The following is a 24,706-nucleotide window of genomic DNA, read 5'->3' on the forward strand; positions in this document are numbered from 1 at the left end:
TTCAATTCTCTTCTTTAAAATAGTGGGTGGTCCACTTCTGTCACCATACTATAGTCCAACCCGATTCGGAGCTCTACCTCGATGCACAGCACTTACGTGTGGTCCCACAGTTTTGTTTCCTGGGTCTTCTTTTCGACAACAAGATCACTTGGCTGCCTCATATCAGACTTCTGAAGATAGGATGTTTCTGTAAACTCTATATCCTTCGCGTTCTTGCCCACACTTCTTGGGGTGCAGATCGTCCCACTCTTCTCCACCTTTATCGGGCTTTAGTGCTGTCTCGCGTGGACTATGGTTGTCAAGTTTATGGTTCGGCTGCTCCTTCCACACTGCGCCTCCTGTATCTGGTCCTTCCCTACTAGCCCTGTTGATAGTCTCCTGGTTGAAGCTGCAATTCCCCCCCCCCCCCCCCCCCCACCCTTTCTGCTCGGCGGTCCCAGCTGGTAGCTGGTTTCTTACGCAATCACTGTCCGTTCCTCTCCCACTCATCCTTCCTATTCTATCCTGATTCCCGCCCTTGGGAGGGTTTACTGGTTGGGCTCTGCCTTGCATCTCTTCACTGTGATTTTCAGCTTCCTTCTTTGTCCTGTCTCCCACGTTCCCTCCCCAACCCCCCCTTGGTTAGTTCCTCAGCCCCGGATTCAGATGGATCTCCGCTGAGGTCTGAAAGATTCCATTCCCACGATGGAGTTCCATTGTTTTTTCCGCCAAATTTTATGGGAGTTTCGGGATGCTGTTATATTTTACACCGATAGCTCTAAATCTGCTGATCATGTGGGATATGCCTTCATGTCCTCTGTTGGCCTGGAAAATCATCTCCTGCCAACTGCATGTGGGGTGTTTCCTGCGGAATTTATGGCAATTTTCGAGGCCCTTACCTTTATTCAATGGTCCCAACTCAACCGCATTTTATTACGTAGGGACTCAATGAGTGGCCTTCAGGGTATGGACCAGTGTTTTTCCCACCATCCCTTGATCTTCGCCGTCCATGACCATCTCGCTGATCTTCGCCATCCTGCTTGTTCCATTGGCTTCCTTGGGGTCCCTGGCCATGTGGGTATCCCAGGTAATGAGCTTGCTGATCATTTGGCTGGGGAAGCAATCACTTACCCCTCTTATCTGTACCCCTCCTGCGGCAGATTTACGGCTTCATATCAAATACCACTTCGCACAATCATGGACCAACTCTTGGGAGGCTACCTCCCTGTCTAATACACTTTGTGTGATTAAGGTGACACCTGTCCCATGGTATTCTTCCTTCTGCCTCTTCTGAATGGACTTGACCACCCTGGGTCGCCTCCACATCAGCCATACCAGGCTGACTCACGGTTTTCGTTTCTGTATTGAGCCACCCCCACTTTGTGGTTGTGGAGCCCTCTAGTCAGTAGCCCACATTTTGGTGGAATGCCCCCTTCTTTTGGCTCCGCGTACTAAGTACAGACTTCCCCCTGCTTTACCTTTAATATTGGCAGCTGATTCCCAGATGATTTACCCGGTCCTCAGTTTCCTCCGTGAAAGTGGTTTTTATTTTCAGTTCTAAGGTTTTTAATCTCTGTCTGGAGTAGGGGCGGGGCAGTGAGGGTTGGGGTGTCTCCCACTGTAAGCTGTGTTTGGAAATTCCTGACTCCCCTCCCTGGCCAATATCCTCTTTTCTCTCCATTTTACTCTGTTTTTATTGCTTTTTAGATTTGGTTAGTTTCCTTTTACAATAAGCACTTTTACATTCTAGCGGTTGAACACTTTCGAATAGCAGGTGGTCTTGCCTGTACTGCGTCAGAGGTGGGATATTTCCTGCCTCTAGCATAGCCTTGGGGTTGCCCACTTGCTGACTTCCCTCCTTTTGCTTTCACCATTGACAGCACCACTGCACTTTTACATTTTTTAGCCTTTTTCTTTTATCATTATGACTCTTCTGAGATGTAAATCCGTCCAAATGGACCATCTTTGACGCAAGGGACTGATGACCTTGCTGTTTGGTCCCTTAAACCCCAATCAACCAACCAACCACATGAAGAAATCAGGCGGTGTAATGTTGGGTGAATGTGGTGGCCAGGCAATGGTGTTGGGTTGCAAGTCTTGTATGTGAGGGTACACAAACTGCTCCAACAAGTCCAGATACACTGACCCATTCACTAAACAGTCCAACAATCCTGTCATGCATTAGCCCACACCAGACATTTAGTTTAGGACTATCATGAACATGTTCAGTGACAAAGTACATATTTTGCGAACCCCAAATCTGAACACTATGTCTATTAACTCTTCCTGATAGATGAAAGGTTACTTCATCTGAGAATAAACATCTTTCCAGGAAGATGGCATCCTTATCAATACACTGCAGCATATCCGAAGCAAATTGTTGTCGGCATGGTTTTTTGTTCGGTGCCAGATGTTGCAGAATTTGCACTTTGTAATCACACGTATGAAGACACTGGTGAACTACACAATACAATGTTGAGATACATAAAGTTGCCTAGATGCTTGACAAATTGACTTACGTGGGCTTCTGAGAAACATTTGTCTGACGTCCTCCACTGTCTCTACTGAAACTCCATAATGAGCACTGCCAGAATGTTTCAGAACACTTCTTGTTGCCAGAAACTTCCTATACCATTCCTTAATTGTTTTCACATCAGGTGGATCACATTCATACACACAACAATAATTTTTTTGCACAGAAATCGGCGACTTTGTTTCTGCAAACCACACTACTGCTTGCGCTCGCTGCTGTGGAGTCGCCATTTTCACTTCATGCGACCATGCTGCACTCCGGTGATGATACTTGGCACTTCTGATGCGGTAATATAAATGCTCTGAGATGCTCTACAATGTGGTGCATATTTCATTGTCATATCTACTGTGGTTTTTCTCTCCTGGGTCCTTGAAATCAGGGAGGTTTGAGTGGGACATCCTGTATCTTTCATGAAAACTGATCACTTAATTGACTTTGCCATTAGATTGTCAATATTTGGTGTTGCTTGCAGTAGCAGTCACCAAGTTTACACAAGATTTTGTGTGAGGGAGCTTCCAGACTGGCAGTTCAGGGAAAATCTATTTATTACCTCCTGTGCCACCTATGTTTAGCTTAGGGTCTTCATGAATAGGTTCATGCATCTCAAAAGTGATTGACCGAGTGAGGTGGTGCAGTGCTTAGCGTGCTGGACTCACATTCAGCCATTCAGATTTAGATTTATGAGGGTGGTTTGAAAAGTTCTCAGAACGGAATAGAAAAAAGTACTTACATCACTGAAACTTTTTTTATTTTTCAATGTAGCCTCCTTGTAGATTAACGCACTTGGTCCAATGATGTTCCAGTGCCTTGATCCCATCTCGAAAATCAGTTTCCTCCAGCCCTGCAAAATAGTTGTCAACTGTGGCTATCAGTTCTTCGTTTGAATTGAATCTTCATTCACCAAGAAAAATTTTCAGTTTTGGGAAGAGATGGAAATCTGACAGAGCCATATAAGATTAATAACATGGGTGTGGCAACAATTCACACCTTCGCTCATGTAATTTTGCCATGGTGATGGCACATGTGTGCAGGCGTGCATTGTCTTGATGGAAGATGACTTTCTTCCTTGCTAAACCTGGCCTTTTTTCGCATATCTTTTGTTGCAATTTGTCCAGGAGGTTAGCATAGTATTCTCCAGTAATTGTTTGCCCAGTGTGGAGATGATCTACAAACAGAATCCCCTTTGCATCCCAGAACACTGGTGCCATGTCCTTTCCTGCCAATGGAATTGTCTTTGCTTTCTTTGGTGGCGGAGAATCAGCATGTTTCCAGTGCTTTTACTGTTGTTTTGTCTCTGGGGTATAGTAGTGCACTCAAGTTTCATCTGTGGTCACAAACCAGTGCAAAAAATCTTGTTTGTTTTGCCTAAAATGGGCCAAACATTGTTCCTCTATGTCCATTCTCATACTGTTATTTTTCTAAATTGCTGCACACAAAATGACTAGATGGTTCCTTTGAAAGGGCATAGCTGATTTCCTTCTGCATCCTTGAAACATTCTGATCTTGTGCTCTGTCTCTAATAACCATGATGTTGACAGGACAATAAACCCTAATTTTCCTTAATCTTTTTCAGTAGTGAAGGGTGTGTTCTTGTTTTTATCAAGCATGCTCTGCTTGGGTTTCACTCTGTTTATGGTAGGCATTGTCATGAAAAAGTCCAGTAATAAATCACTTTAACTACACCAGACTGATGAGCAGAGGCAGCTGCTTGGGATAAGAGGTTGTTGCTGCAAAGTGAAGAGAACATACCCATCACTTGAGGTCCCATAGAGATTTGGTACATGATGTTTTCAGGGGCATCCAGCCACTTAAGACCTCCGTTGTTTGCATGTTTTTGAAGGGAACTGTCTTTACTAGTGTGTCAAAGTGAAATAAATTACGAATGTACTTTGTACTTTGATCGAGCATATACCTTCAGCCAACATATGAAAAATGTTATGAAAACAGCACACCAGACAAAAAAATTGTCCCCCCCCCCCCCCTTCAGGAGAGATGCTAATAAATGTAACACTGGATCCAGTCTTGATAATGACCTCTATCCAGTAAGGAAGAGGGTCCACACATTCCTTAAAGTACACCACATCCAGCGAATGATTAGATTCTGTACACTTACCAAGTTGCAGATATTTTGATTACTATGTTTCACTTTCTGTTCCAAGTAGTCCTATACATTTTCTGTGGAAGTAAGATTGAGTGATTTGGTGGGCTAGTCAAGGTGGAAGATGGCGCTCAAGTGCATACCAGGATGTGTGCATGCTGCTCTGTGAACATTGCTGTTATCATTTTGGAATGGGAGTGCCCACAGCGTACCCATCATAAAGATGTAGAAGAAAGGGTAAAACATGGTCATCAAGAATATTGTGTTGTGAGTAACTGAATCCACTTCCCCTTTTTTCCCCTCTCTCCTCCCTGACGAAGGAACAAAGTTCCGAAAGCTAGGATACGTAAATTTTCTGTTGTTTTGTGTATCTATCGGCTGTACTGAGCTGAGGTAAGTACTGGCCAGCCCCTCTCTCTCTTTGTTAGTATTTGTTTCACATCTTTATAGGAGATTTTCCATTAATCATTTAGATCTCTGGACAAAATATTAGTCACCCCCCTTAAAAATGACACGGGTCATTTTTGAGAGATGTAGATAGTGTAAAACTGGTTCCAGACAGTCGTCTGACCCTCAACCACTGACGTAAGTCATGGTAGTGAAGAAATGATTACTTATAATAAGTTATATCCATAAAACTTCAGTTTGACAAATAAAAATGTCAAAGGGAATAGTGCAAGAGACGCCATATCCTTGCTTTCAGTGGTGTTTGTGATATTGGTGGGGGGGCTGGAGCTTTCTCCATGGACTGGGAATGCTTCGCATGATAGATGGTTGGCTTATTGTGCCCATTACTTCTGTATTAAAAGCGATATTATGTTCCATTATGTTCCCTGTCAGTATGACAATTACGTCCTGAGAGAGTAATGTTATCAGAAAGGCCAGTTTCTGTGCACAAAATAGCAGGTGAGTTTTGTCAAATAGGTAGATTGTTCTTCTCAGCTGACCTCCTGCAACCCTGTTGAAAACATATTGGTGGAAATAAAATAGCCAATGTGAAAAAAATTGAAATGATTCTTTGCTAAGAATCCATGATGACCATCAGAATATCAACCTAGCTTCCTGGGAGGAGGTGCCAAAAAATGCGAAACTCATTGCTCACATGAACTCAGTTTCACGGACTGTAGACTGTCTTTGGAGATGAAGATCTTTCACACAAAGTTTGAATGATGATGATATCAAATGGACTACACTATCCATGGCTCAAAATATCTGAATAAGATTGACAACCTCTTCATCCTGTTAATTTCATGTTCTTTGCCAAAGATGGCAGCTTGTGCTGTAGTAGTTAGCATGGCTGCCTCTAGATCAATTTTTTTTTTTCCCCTAATCATTTCATCCCACCTTTACCACAGAGATGCAAAAGGTGCTAAAGTGGAGTGAAATAGAAAGGCATGTATGAGGCATCTGAACATGCCTGGGTGGGGGTCTTGTACTCAGTAATGCCGTACAACCATTTTTTTAATCAAAACACCATATTAAAACAGTACCAAATTAAACAATGGAAAATCCAGGGTGGGATGTAACAACAAAAATTTTCACTTGGGGAAGTGGGAGATTCAAAGCAGATACAGCAGCACACGTGTAGAGAAACTTTCAAGTTACTTAATCCTTGTTGGTGTCACCATTATTGATGTGTATTGCTTGCCACTGTTCAGTCACTGACTTCATCTCACCAGAGTAATTGCCTATTGTGGGTCTGTAAACTGGAAATTAGTGCCCAAAGGATTTCTTGTGTGTGTGTGTGTGTGTGTGTGTGTGTGTGTGTGTGTGTGTGTGTTTCTGCTGATTGTCACAAATGTGTGTAACTCTTTCGGTCAGATTCTGAGTTACAATTGTTCTGTAATTTAATGAACACTACAGGTATCTTATTACATGGCTTTTCTCCTGCTTTATTTGCCAAGAAGATCACATTTCAGCTCTGGACATTTGCTGCACTGCCAAGTGTATGTGTCATGAAATATTTGCAATGTTTGAAGAAAACAAATATTGTTGGGCAAGTTAGCATTAAGGGTAATGTCTTCATAGCAACTTGTTTGCAGAGTCAAAATATTGTCCATTACTGGTGTAGAAAGTATACTCCTAAATATTTATTCAAGTTAGTTGGCAAAGTTTTTCTGTTTGCAATTGTAGGAATTGACCAAATGATATTTGACATTCACAAGCTAGCTCCAGCAGCACAGTTGAATGAGCTCTGTATTATTAGGATTTGGATAAGGATGCCACAATACATTGCTAGATGTTGCGTTTAGGTGTTGTATAAATAAGAAAGAGATGGGAAAAATAAAATAGGAGATATAGGTTCAAATGGCTCTGAGCACTATGGGACTTAACATCTATGGTCATCAGTCCCCTAGAACTTAGAACTACGTAAACCTAACTAACCTAAGGACATCACACAACACCCAGCCATCACGAGGCAGAGAAAATCCCTGACCCCGCCGGGAATCGAACCCGGGCATGGGAAGCGAGAACGCTACCGCACGACCACGAGAGGAGATATGGGAAAAAAGGACGGGTATACACTCGCGCGCACACACACACATATCCATATGTGTGGATGGATATGTGTGTGTGTGCGCGAGTGTATACCCGCTAAGGTAAGTCTTTCCGCTCCCGGGATTGGAATGACTCCTTACCCTCTCCCTTAAAACCCACATCCTTTCGTCTTTCCCTCTCCTTCCCTCTTTCCTGATGAGGCAACAGTTTGTTGCGAAAGCTTGAATTTTGTGTGTTTGTTTGTGTTAGTTTGTGTGTCTATCGACCTGCCAGCGCTTCGTTTGGTAAGTCACATCATCTTTATATATATAAGATGATGTGACTTACCAAACGAAAGCACTGGCACGTCGATAGACACACAAACATACACACAAAATTCTAGCTTTCGCAACCAACGGTTGCCTCATCAGGAAAGAGGGAAGGAGAGGGAAAGACGAAAGGATTTGGGTTTTAAGGGAGAGGGTAAGGAGTCATTCCAATCCCGGGAGCGGAAAGACTTACCTTAGGGGGAAAAAAGGACGGGTATACACTCGCGCGCGCGCGCACACACACACACACACATATCCATCCACACATATACAGACACAAGCAGACATATACAGAGGCAAAGAGGTTGGGCAGAGATGTCAGTCGAGGCGAAAGTGCAGAGGCAAAGATGTTGTTGAATGACAGGTGAGGTATGAGTGGCGGCAACTTGAAATTAGCGGAGATTGAGGCCTGGTGGATAACGGGAAGACAGGATATACTGAAGGGCAAGTTCCCATCTCCGGAGTTCTGACAAGTTGGTGTAGGTGGGAAGTATCCAGATAGCCCGGACGGTGTAACACTGTGCCACGATGTGCTGGCCGTGCACCAAGGCATGTTTAGCCACAGGGTGATCCTCATTACCAACAAACACTGTCTGCCTGTGTCCATTCATGCGAATGGACAGTTTGTTGCTGGTCATTCCCACATAGAATGCGTCACAGTGTAGGCAGGTCAGTTGGTAGATCACGTGGGTGCTTTCACACGTGGCTCTGCCTTTGATCGTGTACACCTTCTGGGTTACAGGACTGGAGTAGGTGGTGGTGGGAGGGTGCATGGGACAGGTTTTACACTGGGGGCGGTTACAAGGGTAGGAGGCAGATGGTAGGGAAGGTGGTTTGGGGATTTCATAGGGATGAACTAAGAGGTTACGAAGGTTAGGTGGACGGCGGAAAGACACTCTTGGTGGAGTGAGGAGGATTTCATGAAGGATGGATTTCATTTCAGGGCAGGATTTGAGGAAGTCGTATCCCTGCTGGAGAGCCACATTCAGAGTCTGATCCAGTCCCGGAAAGAATCCTGTCACAAGTGGGGCACTTTTGTGGTTCTTCTGTGGGAGGTTCTGGGTTTGAGAGGATGAGGAAGTGGCTATGGTTATTTGCTTCTGTACCAGGTCGGGAGGGTAGTTGCGGGATGCGAAAGCTGTTGTCAGGTTGTTGGTGTAATGGTTCAGGGATTCCGGACTGGAGCAGATTCGTTTGCCACGAAGACCTAGGCTGTAGGGAAGGGACCATTTGATGTGGAATGGGTGGCAGCTGTCATAATGGAGGTACTGTTGCTTGTTGGTGGGTTTGATGTGGACGGACGTGTGAAGCTGGCCATTGGACAGGTGGAGGTCATCATCGAGGAAAGTGGCATGGGATTTGGAGTAGGACCAGGTGAATCTGATGGAACCAAAGGAGTTGAGGTTCGAGAGGAAATTCTGGAGTTCTTCTTCACTGTGAGTCCAGATCATGAAGATGTCATCAATAAATCTGTACCAAACTTTGGGTTGGCAGGCCTGGGTAACCAAGAAGGCTTCCTCTAAGCGACCCATGAATAGTTTGGCGTACGAAGGGGCCATCCTGGTACCCATGGCTGTTCCCTTTAACTGTTGGTATGTCTGGTCTTCAAAAGTGAAGTACTTGTGGGTCAGGATGAAGCTGGCTAAGGTAATGAGGAAAGAGGTTTTAGGTAGGGTGCCAGGTGATTGGCGTGAAAGGAAGTGCTCCATCGCAGTGAGGCCCTGGACGTGCGGGATATTTGTGTATAAGGAAGTGGCATCAATGGTTACAAGTATGGTTTCCGGGGGTAACTGATTGGGTAGGGATTCCAGGCGTTCGTTGTCTACCAACCCAAGTTCACAACAGGATCAACATAGCCCAGCTTTAACCAACACTTTTTCGCCTTTTTTCACAACATATCTCCAGTTACTTTCTCCAGTTATTTTCATTTCAACCTCGTGTTACACTTTCCACCTTCTAATACCATGTCACCCTCACAACACCCCCACAACGACCCCATTAAGTTTTATTTAGATTCCCTCTGCAATCATGCCTTCACCCTAGCCAGATTACGCTCGCATATTTTATTTTCTCAGGCTTGTCTGACATTTGGCATTACCCCCAAAGGCCTCACACTTTAAGTTCCCAACTCCGCTGCAACCCTTCTTTCCATCAGTCCCTATACCAGTTCCAAACTGAACAATCCATTGCCCTCACCCACCTAATCCTTCACCTACACATCAACTCAGCCAATGAACACATCCGTCAACTCCTATCCTTAATAAAAGTCCTCAATCTTTCCTCTCCCACATCCACACCGGCTGTTCAGAGTATCCTCCTACAGGCCAACCGCAAATTAGAACAGCATGCCACCCTTCACCTCAAAAAACTATCCAATCTCCTGGTTCCCAGTCGGCCGCGGTGGTCTAGCGGTTCTGGCGCTGCAGTCCAGAACCGCGGGACTGCTACGGTCGCAGGTTCGAATCCTGCCTCGGGCATGGGTGTGTGTGATGTCCTTAGGTTAGTTAGGTTTAAGTAGTTCTAAGTTCTAGGGGACTTATGGCCTAAGATGTTGAGTCCCATAGTGCTCAGAGCCATTTGAACCTGGTTTCCCACCTCCGGAAAGACAACTCACTCACCCTTCACAACCTTTCCAGCAAACCTCAACCTCCTCTCATTGCACACAAACCCAGTCTCTCCCATCTACTCAACCTCCCACTTCCAGCTCCACTCCCTCCAAAACCTCAAAATTCCAATCAGCACAGTCTGGTACCACAACACCCTAATTCAGTAGTTAACCTTTCCTCCAAACCTCTCTCCCAATCCGAAACCTCTGTCCTATCCAATGGCCTCACCTTCAGCCCCACTCCCAGATTCAACCAAACAGCCCTCGTCAAAGATTTACTGTCCTACACTCGTACTCTCTGCTGGAAGTATCACTTTGCCACGAAGAAAAATGATCCTAATCCTACCCCTAATGATCCAACTCCCCAAGACACTATCCAAATTGAACCCTGCCTGGAACAGTTCCGTCCTCCGTCACAGCGGGACCCACCTCCTCTTCCTCAAAATCACCCTCTCCAAATCTTCCAGGAATTTCTGACTTCCAGCCTTGCCTCTCAATCCTTCTTAAAAAACCTTAATCCTACTCCCAACATCACCACTGCTGAAGCCCAGGCTATCCGTGATCTAAAGGCTGACCGGTCCATCGTCATTCTTCCGGCAGACAGGGGTTCCACGACCGTGGTACTTGATCGTCGGGAGTATGTGGCTGAGGCACTGCGTCAGCTTTCAGACAACGCTACATACAAAGTTTGCCAAGGTAATCCTATTCCTGATGTCCAGGCGGAGCTTCAAGGAATCCTCAGAACCTTTGGCCCCCTACAAAACCTTTCACCTGACTCCATCAACCTCCTAACCCCACAGACACCCCGCACCCCTACCTTCTACCTTCTTCCTAAAATTCATAAACCCAATCATGCCGGCCGCCCCATTGTAGCTGGTTACAAAGCCCCCACAGAACGTATCTCTGCATACGTAGATCAACACCTTCAACCCATTACATGCAGTCTCCCATCCTTCATCAAAGACACCAACCACTTTCTCGAATGCCTGGAATCCCTACCCAATCAGTTACCCCCGGAAACCATCCTTGTAACCATTGATGCCACTTCCTTATACACAAATATCCCGCACGTCCAGGGCCTCGCTGCGATGGAGCACTTCCTTTCACGCCGATCACCTGCCACCCTACCTAAAACCTCTTTCCTCATTACCTTAGCCAGCTTCATCCTGACCCACAACTTCTTCACTTTTGAAGACCAGACATACCAACAGTTAAAGGGAACAGCCATGGGTACCAGGATGGCCCCTTCGTACGCCAACCTATTCATGGGTCGCTTAGAGGAAGCCTTCTTGGTTACCCAGGCCTGCCAACCCAAAGTTTGGTACAGATTTATTGATGACATCTTCATGATCTGGACTCACAATGAAGAACAACTCCAGAATTTCCTCTCGAACCTCAACTCCTTTGGTTCCATCAGATTCACCTGGTCCTACTCCAAATCCCATGCCACTTTCCTTGATGATGACCTCCACCTGTCCAATGGCCAGCTTCACACGTCCGTCCACATCAAACCCACCAACAAGCAACAGTACCTCCATTATGACAGCTGCCACCCATTCCACATCAAATGGTCCCTTCCCTACAGCCTAGGTCTTCGTGGCAAACGAATCTGCTCCAGTCCGGAATCCCTGAACCATTACACCAACAACCTGAAAACAGCTTTCACATCCCGCAACCACCCTCCCGACCTGGTACAGAAGCAAATAAGCACAGCCACTTCCTCATCCCCTCAAACCCAGAACCTCCCACAGAAGAACCACACAAGTGCCCCACTTGTGACAGGATTCTTTCCGGGACTGGATCAGACTCTGAATGTGGCTCTCCAGCAGGGATACGACTTCCTCAAATCCTGCCCTGAAATGAGATCCATCCTTCATGAAATCCTCCTCACTCCACCAAGAGTGTCTTTCCGCCGTCCACCTAACCTTCGTAACCTCTTAGTTCATCCCTATGAAATCCCCAAACCACCTTCCCTACCATCTGCCTCCTACCCTTGTAACTGCCCCCAGTGTAAAACCTGTCCCATGCACCCTCCCACCACCACCTACTCCAGTCCTGTAACCCAGAAGGTGTACACGATCAAAGGCAGAGCCACGTGTGAAAGCACCCACGTGATCTACCAACTGACCTGCCTACACCGTGACGCATTCTATGTGGGAATGACCAGCAACAAACTGTCCATTCGCATGAATGGACACAGGCAGACAGTGTTTGTTGGTAATGAGGATCACCCTGTGGTTAAACATGCCTTGGTGCACGGCCAGCACATCTTGACACAGTGTTACACCGTCCGGGCTATCTGGATACTTCCCACTAACACCAACCTATCCAAACTCCGGAGATGGGAACTTGCTCTTCAGTATATCCTGTCTTCCCGTTATCCACCAGGCCTCAATCTCCGCTAATTTCAAGTTGCCGCCACTCATACCTCACCTGTCATTCAACAACATCTTTGCCTCTGCACTTCCGCCTCGACTGACATCTCTGCCCAACCTCTTTGCCTCTGTATATGTCTGCTTGTGTCTGTATATGTGTGGATGGATATGTGTGTGTGTGCGCGAGTGTATACCCGTCCTTTTTCCCCCTAAGGTAAGTCTTTCCACTCCCGGGATTGGAATGACTCCTTACCCTCTCCCTTAAAACCCACATCCTTTCGTCTTTCCCTCTCCTTCCCTCTTTCCTGATGAGGCAACAGTTTGTTGCGAAAGCTTGAATTTTGTGTGTACGTTTGTGTTTGTTTGTGTGTCTATCGATGTGCCAGCACTTTCGTTTGGTAAGTCACATCATCTTTGGTTTTAGATATATATTTAGATATATATTCCCTCCTCCCATTAAACATTTTTTTCTAGTTTGCTGATGACTTAAATTGTAAGTACATGTTCCTTCACTTTTGTGCCTCTTGGCAGTTCGTTGTTCAGAGATTTGTATCTGGTATAGCTTTTCTAGACATAGTAACTAGGACAGTTGTCACCCTGGTGGCTAGGGAACATAATGCTTGTAGAATTTGACGTAACCTCTTTCCAGTATCTAGTACAATATGTAGGTGCATGCTGTTTGTAAAGTTACTCTAAGTGCTTTTTGAAGTCAATATTTTGGTATTGCTCTTCCAGAAACTGTGGAAAGGCTTAAGTTGATTGTACTGATTTTGTATATTTTTGTGATACATATTCAGCAGAGCAAAATGCACGCCTTCATTCTGTGTAGAAATGAGTAGAATGTGAGATTTAATATTGCAAATTATCCACTGTTGTCTAGAGCTGACTGAATAAATTAATCCAACAACAGATTTGATGCTGTAATGAATTTGTAAAATTGAAATAGTAAATCATTTTATTGCATTTCTTGAATGTTGAAATTTTACACTGTAAAATTTTGAGACAGAATTGCTGCCTAGTATTTATCTTCAGAAGGAAGAATTGTTAGTACTGGTGACAAAATAGTACAAGAAATTATTGTAGCTTTTGGAGCTGTTAGTTCCATTCTTGGGAAAGATTAAGAAGCCTGGACAGGTCACTCAGACTCCAGTATTAGAGGGATCCAACAGTTGTGAAAACAGAAGGCTCCCTCTCATCCTGGGGTTTGAGTGACCTGCCCCTCCCCCCCCCCCTCCCCCCCCCCCTGCCCCTTTTTTAAAAATCCTCACCAACCAGTCCTCATAAATAGTTGCAAAAGCTAGTATAGTTTTGAAAGTTTTGCCTACAGAATGTAAATACTGGTCTGCAAAATAAAATCTCATAAATGTAAGGACTCCATCCTTTCTTTATTGAGAGACACTACATACTATATTAGAGCCACTGTCTTGGTTATTGAATTTTGCATTGAATTTTCAGATATGTTTTGCGTGAGTTGGGCCATGAAGAGAAGCTAGAAAATGTAAGTGTTGTATTTTTTTATGATCTGTATATTTTTATTTTGTTTCATTCATTAAATCTAATGGTAATAAGTAACTGTGGTTGTATAACAAGGTCATAACAGTTTACTATTAATAACAGTATGAAATGGAAAGATTGCTATTTGCCACAGAGATGAGGTGTTCAGTGGTAGGCAAGCACACTGAAAAAGCCTGCTAGGTATTATCAGTCAAGCTGTTCCAGCTTGTGGGGCAGGAGTACATTTGAGCAGGGGTGTACAACTGGCTGATGCGTAGCAGTCTTACAGCCAGGTTGTAGCATACCTGAACATATTCTACAGGCCGATCTCATGCTGCCAGGATTGGCCAGGCAGGCCGCGCATGCACGGGACACATGAAACTGGGACACTTGCCTACTCTTTTCACCTGCCCACAGGTGAGCCGAGTAACACACACAGGTGCCTATGCCCAATGGACCAACACTGGAACTGCCTGTATTATATCAGATATCAGAATAAGCCCTTTTTCAAGTGTACAAAATATGCAGACACGAACACACACTGTCATCTTCAGATGATAGGACCTGTGAATAACTGACATATTTCTGTTTGCCATCTTCTATTCTTCAGACCTGCCCAAAGACTGCTTTTTTTCCCATCTCTCTAGGTGTACCAAAGTACAGCTACTGCCTTTACAAAATTTAAGTTTGTCATAATTGCAACTTCATCGTTTACCTAATGGCAAAGATGAGAACTTCAGAATTAAGGTTTATATAGGTGTCTTTTGATGGATAATTGCAGAAAGGAAGCTACTAACCACATAATATTGATGCTGCATAGGACAAGGAATATGAATGAGGCAATAAATTGTCACAATCGTGAGGAGAAGGTATACACCTTCATCATAACACAATGTTGTTTGCCTTAATGTGGGAGGGGTAGTTGTCACCATCCAGATCAAGGTTCTTCTTTGATCACTCTAATTTAATTAAGGTGAGTGTTTAGATGGTTCCTCAGCAAGGGTAGGACTGATTATCTCCTGGTCCTTTGCCAATCCATGCCTATGTTCCATCTTTAATTAACCCACAGTGGATGGGCCTCATTTCTGTAGATTTTCCCCATTTTGCTATGCATTGCTGAAATCATCTAATTGCAGTCAAGAGCTTGTGAAGCAAGAAAACTGTATCTAAATCTTTTACATTTGCTCCATCATAACTCTAATATTAAGTAAGGTTTATATATGAGATGCATATAGATTTTTTGCACTGTGGCACAGTAGGTCATGCTGATAATGTTTATTTATCAGTTCATTATATATTTATGTGCCACGTTTGCTGGTACATTCATAAATTTGCTGTTGAGGTACTACTTGGCAACTCCTCAGAAAATAGAAATGACGTAAGGTACTGTCCAGCTGACATATTGACCCGGTGTTCCTCACAGTGTTTGTAAATTTTTCTGAAATAACTTTTGTTATAGCTTCCACCTAATTCAGCTCTTGCTGGGCTTTGTGGAGGAATGATAGAAGCATGGAAAATTTATGATAATCCAAAGTAAGTATAAATAACTATTTTCTTACATCAGTTGCTATGTATATAATTGGCATTCTATAGTTTTAATTTATATGTGATACATAATGTTTCAGAGCTGTTATAATGATAGTGGTTGAAGATGTCACATATAATATTTGTGACCAGCGCTTTCATGAATTTTACATTCGAGAAAATCATCCTGATGTCGGGGTTCTACGTCGAAGATTCAGTGACCTTAAAGAACAAGCAAAACTGACTGACAACAAGGCTCTTTTTGTGTGAGTAGCGTTTTTACATGTTATAATTTTATTAATATGCTTTTATTTGGGTATGAGGAAAATAATTGAAGTCCATTCCATGTGTATCTCTAGTCATATTACATACTTCACACAACTGTACATTTTAGAGAGAGGACACCAGACACTGTTTTAATTTGGGTGCCACTATACAATTAACAAATAAATTGTGCTGTGTACCTACCCTGTAAGTTTCATCATATTCTGTGAAATGCTGTTGAAATCAGGTGAATATTGGTGGAAGCGACATTGCAACCAGATCATGAAAATTTAAGTATAATTTTTCCATCTGAAACATGACCAGACCTTCTTCCTTATACATATTCTGAACTTAAAATATTCACTCTTCCTCCTTGCTTCCTCCTCTTCCTATTCCTCCTCCTCCCTCCTGCTCATCAAACATTTTTGTTTATGCAAGTTGTTCACAAACCATCTTCCAGTCTCTTCATTTCTCCCACATTTGTCATTCAGCAATTGTCATAGGGATTTGGGAACCCAATCAGCCAATGTGCAAGCACTGCTATCAGCCTTTTTAAATAGTGGTGGATAAATCATAAACCTTACTGACATGAGGAAATGTGTGTCAAGCACTAACCACATAGTGCACAACAAAATATTAATGCAAAGAACTGTGATAGGCATAGCAAGTCAGTGGTAATGTATCATCGTTGCTTTCATCAATCAAATGAAGCCTCAGTCAAAACCGGTTACCGAAAGCAAATGAGCTTTTGAGCAGACCTTCCAGATATGATGGTCAACGTGCCTCTGATGAAACATGGATTTGTGTAAAGAAAAATATAAGAATGAGTACTTGTACATCACTAGAAAAAAACTGTTTCAAGTTTTCAAGTGGTCTTTGGATGTTCTGAAGTCTTCTGTCCTGTCTAGCTAGGATCCCACAGTGTCAAATTACACTTCAGATAATTTTCAGAAAAATCACTATCTCACCTTTATAGTAAGGAAAGTTCAGGTAGAATGTAAGTAATTTAGGAGTAAAGGAGGCCACTCACTGAATAGCAGAAGCAATTGAGTCTTTGACATGCACACAGAAAAGAGAAGTTTTCTTTCCCTTTTGTGTGCATCTGTCGACGACTCAATGCCTCTGCTGTCTCCCTTACAATCACATCTTTGTTATGTGCCATGTGTTTCAGTTAAAAATCACCATTCTCTTGTAATGTCGACTCCGAACCAGGAAAGATCTATGACTGGTTTGAATGGTTTACTTGGTTAGATTTTTCAAATGACATAAATAATTATGGTAAACAGGTGTATTAAATGAAACAGTTGATTTCTTCATTTTTGTGGTCATATTGTCCTTAGTTGCTTTAATATTCTTAAGGGAATTTTCATTCTGTCCTTGCAACTATCAAAAATAGTTTTTTTTTCCCCCACCAGATGCATTTAGCTTTATTAAGGTTTAGCATTGTCAGTGGTCTGTAGTTAAGTTATTTACATTTTAATTTGCTCTAAGATCGTAAAAGTTTGTTAACAATGTGTTGGTTTTTACTCTGTTATTTCCGCTTGATTTCTTGTCTACATTGGGAAATGCCATCTGCCAGCACATCATTGACGTTTTTCTTCTTAAGACACTGATAGTTGTGGCCTTTAGTTGCTCTGCAGAACCATGCAGTTTTTATGTTTTACATTGCACGCCACCCCTGCACACCACTTTTTTCTGTTTGTTTTTATATTTCTAAGTATGTATTGTGGTTTGTGTTTTATAGTCCTGCCAACATAACACTGCCACTACTTTGTTTTTGACCTATACTCTTTTTTTTAGTTTATTGTATGTGTGTAATCTATTTAATTTTGTTGTTGTGTATTTATATACAGTATAAGAATAGTGAAGGAATAGTGATGGAGTTTTTTTTTTTTTTTTTTTGGTGGGGGAGGGAGAAACCTTGATGAGCCAACATAAGTGTATAATAGTGTGATGGAATGTGGGTTGGACGAGAAGGTAAGGAGTTAGAAGTGAATTGAAATTGGGTGGGAGAGGATGAAGGGTGGAAAAGGCTCTTTTTCATGTGATTTCATTGGTTATTTTATATAGGGTCTTGTTTCCAGTATTTATTTGGAAATTGAGCATGTGTTTATTTGGTGTTAATGACTTGGAAAGAGAGGAGGTGTGTCTGTCTTTAGTGATTCTTATGATGATCATATCGTTTTCAGTATTGTTTGGTCTGTGATGTTCTTGTTATATAGATAATCTGCAAATGCTGAATGGTTTGCACAGTATTTCTTTATATACCTTTCCACAATCTCTACTACTGAGCTGATAGATATCAGATTATTGGTATGTTCCTGGTTTGGATTTCAGTTTTGGGATGTGCTTTTGTATTGAGTTGTTTGTTTTGTAAGCAATGTTTATGCCTTGTTTTTTGAATATGTTACCTCTGATTCCAGAAAGAGCTAGCCATTATAAAACAAACAGCATTAAAAATGGACACAAAGAAACAATGCTAGACAAACTAAACAGAAAAATAAAGACACACATAATGAAAAATACTAATCAAACCACACTAACACTTACAAGTTGCACCACTACAAAAAAAATGGCTTACAATAACCTGCCACAACAAATTCACACATAAAATAAGTAACATATTCAAAAAACAAGGCATAAACATTGCTTACAAAACAAGCAGCGCTATACAAAAGCACATCCCAAAACTAAAAGTAAAACCAGAGGGATATTAATGATCTGGTATCTATCAGCCCAGTTGTAGCAATTGTGAAATGATATAAGGAAATAGAGTACAAACCCTTCAACATTTGCAGATCATCTTAAACAAGAACACCACAGACCAAGCAATAATGAAAAAGGTATGAACATCATAAGAATCACTAAAGACATAATAACTAAAGACATGCACACACCACCTCCCTTTCCAAGAAAATTTCCATCTACACAAAGCATTAACATAAAATAAATAGTTGCTCAACGACCAAGTAAGTATTGGAAACCAGACTCTTTTTAAAATAACTGACGACATTACATGAAAGAGAAAAGAGCCTTTTCTATCCTTTACCCTCTTCTACCCACCCCTCCCTCCCACCCCTCCGTCACTACTCTTACACAGTATTCAAATACACAACAACATAATTACATAGAATTATACACATACAATAAACTAAAAATAAAGACAAAGTAGTGGCAGTGTTATGTTGGTAGCACTACAAAACACAAACCACAGTACATACTTAAAGTATAAAAACAAACAGAAAACAGTGGTGTGCGAGGGGTGTGCTGTGTAAAACATAAACAAAAGAGTGATTCTGCAGAGCAACTAAAGACCACAACTGTCAGTGTGTAAAGAAAAAAAAAAAAAAAAAAAAAAACCATACTCAATGTGCCAGCAGACAGCATTTCCCAATGTAGGTGATAAATCAAATGTAAATCACCATAAATGAAAACCAACATATTGTTAACGAAATGTTTTCTGAAAGTAAAGTAAAGCAAAGCAAATCAAAATTTAAATAACTTTATTACAGTCCAGTGTACCTCAATAAAGCTAAACGCATCTGATTAAAAACCACATGTTTTTTGTAGTTGCAACGACGGAATGAAAATACCCTCAAGGAACAGTTGATGCATATTGTATCTATTTTAGACAGTTATTACATTAAAGGTTATTTGCAAAAACTTTGTTCTCAACATAAGCAGTGCCCTGTAATATGCCAAAGAATGTTAGACTTCCCAATTGCATTTTTACATCAAATATTTTGTGTAAGACAATTAATTCCCATCATATTCCTAATGTGACTGATGGCTTGTTAAATCAGAGATCAAATAAATGATGTATGGGCTTGTATTTATCATTTTTAAACTTGTTATTTGTCAAAATGAATCATACTTTGTCGCAGTGGTGTAATGCTGTACATTATAAAACTTATTTGCTTTAGTTTCCTGGCCCATATGATCAGGTTAAACAGATATACTAAAAATGTTAAGTTTTATGTTGCATAAATACCTTCACAACAAGGTTATCTATGGACTACCCCAGCAGATGAGGACATAGAGATTTGCAGAGTGGTGCCTTTCTACTTCTCCATGATGATGAGCTTGATTGTGTTCTATTTAGGTCTCCAGAGAATGTACTTACAGATTTCTTGGCTCCAAATCCAGTCAGTGACTCGTTGACCTGAATAAACAAATTGGCTTATTTGCTCTGGCTGACGCTGATAAAGCATTTTAGCAACTAGAGCAATCTGGATCTAATTATCATCAAATATATAGAGACAAATGCAGTTACAGCAGATTCGCAAATCTGCAAGAGCATGTTGTTAATTATCACTGTTGCTGTAGCAATCTTCTTCATATATTATTCAGTATGTGAATTTTTGCACTGAACATAGTAGAATATATGGAGTATACAAAACGTCAAATTTGGGTAAAAGGGCAAAAATATGTACTGAAAAGTGCCATGTATTCCTGCCTTTTGTTGAACTCATATATACAATGTGCTATTTTTTTACATAGATTAAATTCTGGGATATTTGGAGTGTCATTCTATTGCGTTATTGTAGAAGTATATAGTTTCTCTTGACCTTGTGTAATAAACTGTGGTAGTACAAACAGAAATTGAAATTTTCAGAGATTACTGTTATAGCAACAGAAAAAGAAATTGGTTGTTCCTGCATTTCATACTGCTTCTAAAATATTGAAATTAATATATGTTGTTTATTGCACAGGAAAGAGATACATTTCATAAGTTTAATGCACAACCTTTCATTGGTGTCACCTTTGATCAGATCATCATTTTATGCATTTGTAGATACCTGTTGTATTTTATTTGAAGCTTTGATTATAATGTTCTTTTGCTTAATTATTGTTGTTGCAGTTTTTTCTCATACAGTATTATTTATGCCCTTAGCGATGGTCATGAGGTGGCTGTTGTGTATTACCGTACTGCATATGAACCAGCTCAGTACGGAGGAGCTGAAGGCTGGAAGACTCGCTTGCTGATAGAGCGCTCAAAAGCCATCAAATGTCCAAGTATTCATTATCATCTTGCAGGGACTAAGAAAGTTCAGCAGGCACTAGCACATCCTGGATGCTTGGAACGTTTTATCACTGACTCAGCAAAAGTGGAGGCCATCAGAGAGATCTTCACAGGTCTCTATTCCCTTGATTTTGTGAGTGCCTGCCATGTGGCAATGAGAAATCTTTATTGTTTTTTTTTTATATTCCACTATTTTTTGTTTTCAAACTGCACATTTTAAATTTAATGCTATTACTAGAACAGTAGGAGATTCATTTTGTTTTGATGTTTGTCTTTTTAATAAAAATGAGGACATTTAAAATACCATGCATTGTTTAATTATTTATTAAACATACTCGCAGTTAACATGCAGAGCAGAAAAAGAGACTTCAGTCACTTCTTCCATTTCTATTTTAACAAAGAATAATCATTCAAACTTAGCTGTTGTTAAAGTCTCTCTTAAAACATAACAAGGATTTTTACAGTTAAGTACTGTTTATGACAACAGTAATAATCAACTGATTTGTAAAATAAAAAAAATAAAAACCAAATGCAGAAAATATCAACTTTTATCGTCAGCCATTTGATTTCCATTACTGGACCATGGCCATCCTACTAATGACTACTAATGTACAATAATAAACATATTAAAATCACATCCTTTTCTTAGCCTCAGTTAAAAATTCAAAAACTTCTTAAATTTTTAGTTCTAATTGAAAATCTTCAATTTTTGTTTTGAATTGTTAATCTGGTAGCTTCCTAATTGTCTCTGGTGTAACACTGAAGGGTTTGATTTGTTTACAAAACACTTTAAGTTACAGTGGAATGATAACAGGTTATGTTTACTCTTGCTACTGCATTTACACACGTTATACTACTCATATCTACAGTAGTTCTCCTTGTCGTGCTTACACACTGCAACGTGTATAATAATGACACAGTCATCATATTTAGTTTTCTGAAGCTAGGTCTACAGTCAGTTCTGAGTGCCATGCTGCATTTTATCAAAACTGCCTTCTCTCGTAACTGGAATATTTTATTTGCTTTCTTTTTGTGGCTCCACTGAATGGTACCACACGCTATATAACTCTGTATTAGGGCATAATCGGCAACTTTCAGCGCTGGAAAACTAACACAAATTTGTAGTTTCCTCAGGGCAAAATATACCTACTCTGATTTTACATACCAATTTTTATGCAATCATTCCTAGACAGTTTGGAGCAAATTGTTGTCACAAAGAAATTAACAGCATTTATTCCCTGCTCCAATTGAGTTTTGGGGTTCCATCTAATATTTAGGTTCTGTGCTTTATCTTCATTGATACATAGGGAGTTGACATTATACCAAGCTTTAACATTATCAGTGGTCTGATCTATTTCATATTTCAGCATTTCTGGTGTCCCTAATGTTTTAAGGACAATTAGATCATCAGCAAATAAATAATTGCATGTGGATTGTCACATTATGTTATGCAAGAAGTCACTAATATAAACATTAAGTAAGACTGGAGCTTTTATTGCATCTTGAGAAACACACACATATGCTGGCAAGTACCCAGGCTCAATGTAAAACCATAGAGTTGCTCTTAGTTTAATATCTCATGGGGCACAGTGGCAAAAGCTGTTGACAAATCAAAAAAATCTACTATCTGCTTTCCAGTTGCTTCATGCACTTGATCAGAAATGATACAGCAGCTTTAATTGTACACATATCTGATATGAGACCAAACTCTCTTTGAAGATCTTGTTTTCTTCAAAATAATTTTGAATTTGTTTATTTCATAGAGCCTGAATTACGTTCATCGTGTGTCATTGTTTTCAACATACAAAAACAACTTGACCTCAGTCAGTATAAAAATATATAAAATCGAATGCACTTACTTGTTTTAGATTGTGATCTTGGCATACAGAACAAAACTTATTGCATTCATTTGTGAAGCATTTACATGACCATGTTTCTGTACATCTTCATTTCATTTTCATTAGAATCATAGTCATTTTTTTTCAACCCTTGACAGTTCCCTAATCCATGTGTTTGATGGAATAATTGTTGTAGTATATTCTTTATTTAGGTTTTCTGTCCTCTTAAATCACTCTTAAGAAATACTGTTATTTATTTACTCGTTCTGAGTCGCAGATAGGCAAAAAAAAAAAAAAAATACTGTCACAATATAAGCTTTCAGTCACCAAGGCCTTTGTCGAAAATAGATGACAGACACTGGCAGTGTGGCTTCAGTCGCCAGAGACTGCAGTCATGTGTATGAGTTGCATTTCTGTGTGTGTGTATATGTGTGTGTGTGTGTGTGTGTGTGTGTGTGTGTGTGTGTGTGTGTGTTTGATTATTTTCTCATCCATCATTTACAAAGACTTTCATGACATAATGTATAACAAAAGTATTCTAATAGCTCTATACTGAGTTAAGATATTCTTTACATATGTTCTCATAATACCAAACAATATCACTAAAGTTCTTGAGCCACTCTGTGGCCAAGTCAGAGTGTCTGTGTATGTCCTTCAGACTACCTTCATGACTGGGCACTTCATACACAAGTAAATGGTCCATTTATTGGATTTCCCCATACTCACAATCAGGACTGTCCGATAGACAACTTTCGTTCATCAGTTGCTTACATCTACAAACACTCATCCTGACAAGGTTCAGAATTGTTGACAGTTTCCTCGGGAGGCTGGATCCATCAATCGTCTTCTTGGGGTCATCCACCGAGTTTCAGTTCTTACGCTGACTTACAGCCCATAGCTCTTTCCAAGCTGTCTTTGAGTCAAAGCCTTGCAGTTCTTTCACGATTTTTCATAAAGGTGACCTCGATTTAAGACTGTTTAGAGATGCTATATCTTGATGTGTAGGGAGTTCTGGGTTGTCTAGGATTTTTCTTTATAATGTTGTAGCTATCTGTAATCGCCTAATTGGGGTGGGGGGCTCTATGTTTGCTAGGATGGGGAGGCAGACATATGGAATGGCCCAAAATTTCCAGATATTATCTGCATTGTCTTCTTTTGTTGGGCGTCCACTTTAAATATGGGTGCACTTCTCATCCTGACTGGCGAACACTATTCAGCCATGCTGTAGCCAAGGGCTAGAACTGAAGTCCTCAACGTGTTGTCTCCACAACTACCTTTCATTTCAGGTAGTTTCAACAGAATGGCATTATGGGATTTTCATTTGTTTTGTATCATCTGGATGTGAGCTGTATGTTAGTGTGATCTATTTTCTCCCCAAGTATGTGGACTTATCCTCATGCCTGATGTTTTAACCATTCATAGGGAGTTGTAGTGTACATTTTGAGTCTCTTTTGTGAAGGTGCATTATCTTGCTGATCGTTTTATTAGGGTTTGGATGAAGATGCGACTTGGAGTAGAAAGTGTTTGGTACTTCCAGATCTACATTCAATATTTTTTTGAGGTTAAGATTTTTACTTAGATATGTGATGAACAGGTCACCCCCATATGCAAATGTATGTGATTTTGTGTCTGGCATGTCACCCATGTATAGACTGAAAAGAATGGGTGTTAGTGCCGAACTCTCGCACACCATTATTCAGAATGATGCTCTTGCTGTTCATGCCATGAAGTGAAACCTTGACTTCCCTGTCTGTTAGCATGTTTTTGAGTAAGGCGTAAGTCTGTTTATATTTAATGATTCTAGTTAGCTTAAACAGTAGACCCTCAGTCCATACTGTATCATAAGCTGATGTAATATCGGCAAGAACCAGGCCGGTTTTCCTCTTTTTTGTGGAAGCCTTTCTCAATATTGTTGTGAGGGACAGCACTTGACTGCAACAATTTCTATCTTCTCGAAAACCTACTAGGTGTGTAGGAAGGTTGACTTCAATGTATGAAGTTAATATAGTCAGCAATATTCTCGGGAATAGTTGATAGAAGGTACATAGCAGGGATATTAGTCAGAAATTCTTTGAGTTATCTCCAGAGTTTCCAGGTTTCAGCATCACAGTGACTTTTGCTTCTTTCCAGATCTTACGGACAGCACCCATTTTGATGCATACTGCA

At 41.0% G+C, this 24,706-nt stretch overlaps 1 protein-coding gene across 4 annotated transcripts in view; it reads left to right on the forward strand.

Moving 5' to 3' along the window:
* The window catches only part of LOC126194828 (glutathione synthetase-like), a 157,792-nt gene that overhangs the window by 109,488 nt on the left and 23,598 nt on the right, over positions 1-24,706 (forward strand). For all 4 annotated transcript variants that reach the window (XM_049933159.1, XM_049933158.1, XM_049933160.1 and 1 more), the window contains exons 6-9: positions 13,853-13,895; positions 15,351-15,424; positions 15,517-15,681; positions 20,574-20,835. In XM_049933159.1, coding sequence (XP_049789116.1) covers positions 13,853-13,895; positions 15,351-15,424; positions 15,517-15,681; positions 20,574-20,835 — 544 coding nt within the window. The remainder of the gene's footprint in view (positions 1-13,852; positions 13,896-15,350; positions 15,425-15,516; positions 15,682-20,573; positions 20,836-24,706) is intronic.

This window comes from Schistocerca nitens, chromosome 7 (genome assembly GCF_023898315.1).
Source record: "Schistocerca nitens isolate TAMUIC-IGC-003100 chromosome 7, iqSchNite1.1, whole genome shotgun sequence".
NCBI lineage: Eukaryota > Metazoa > Arthropoda > Insecta > Orthoptera > Acrididae > Schistocerca > Schistocerca nitens.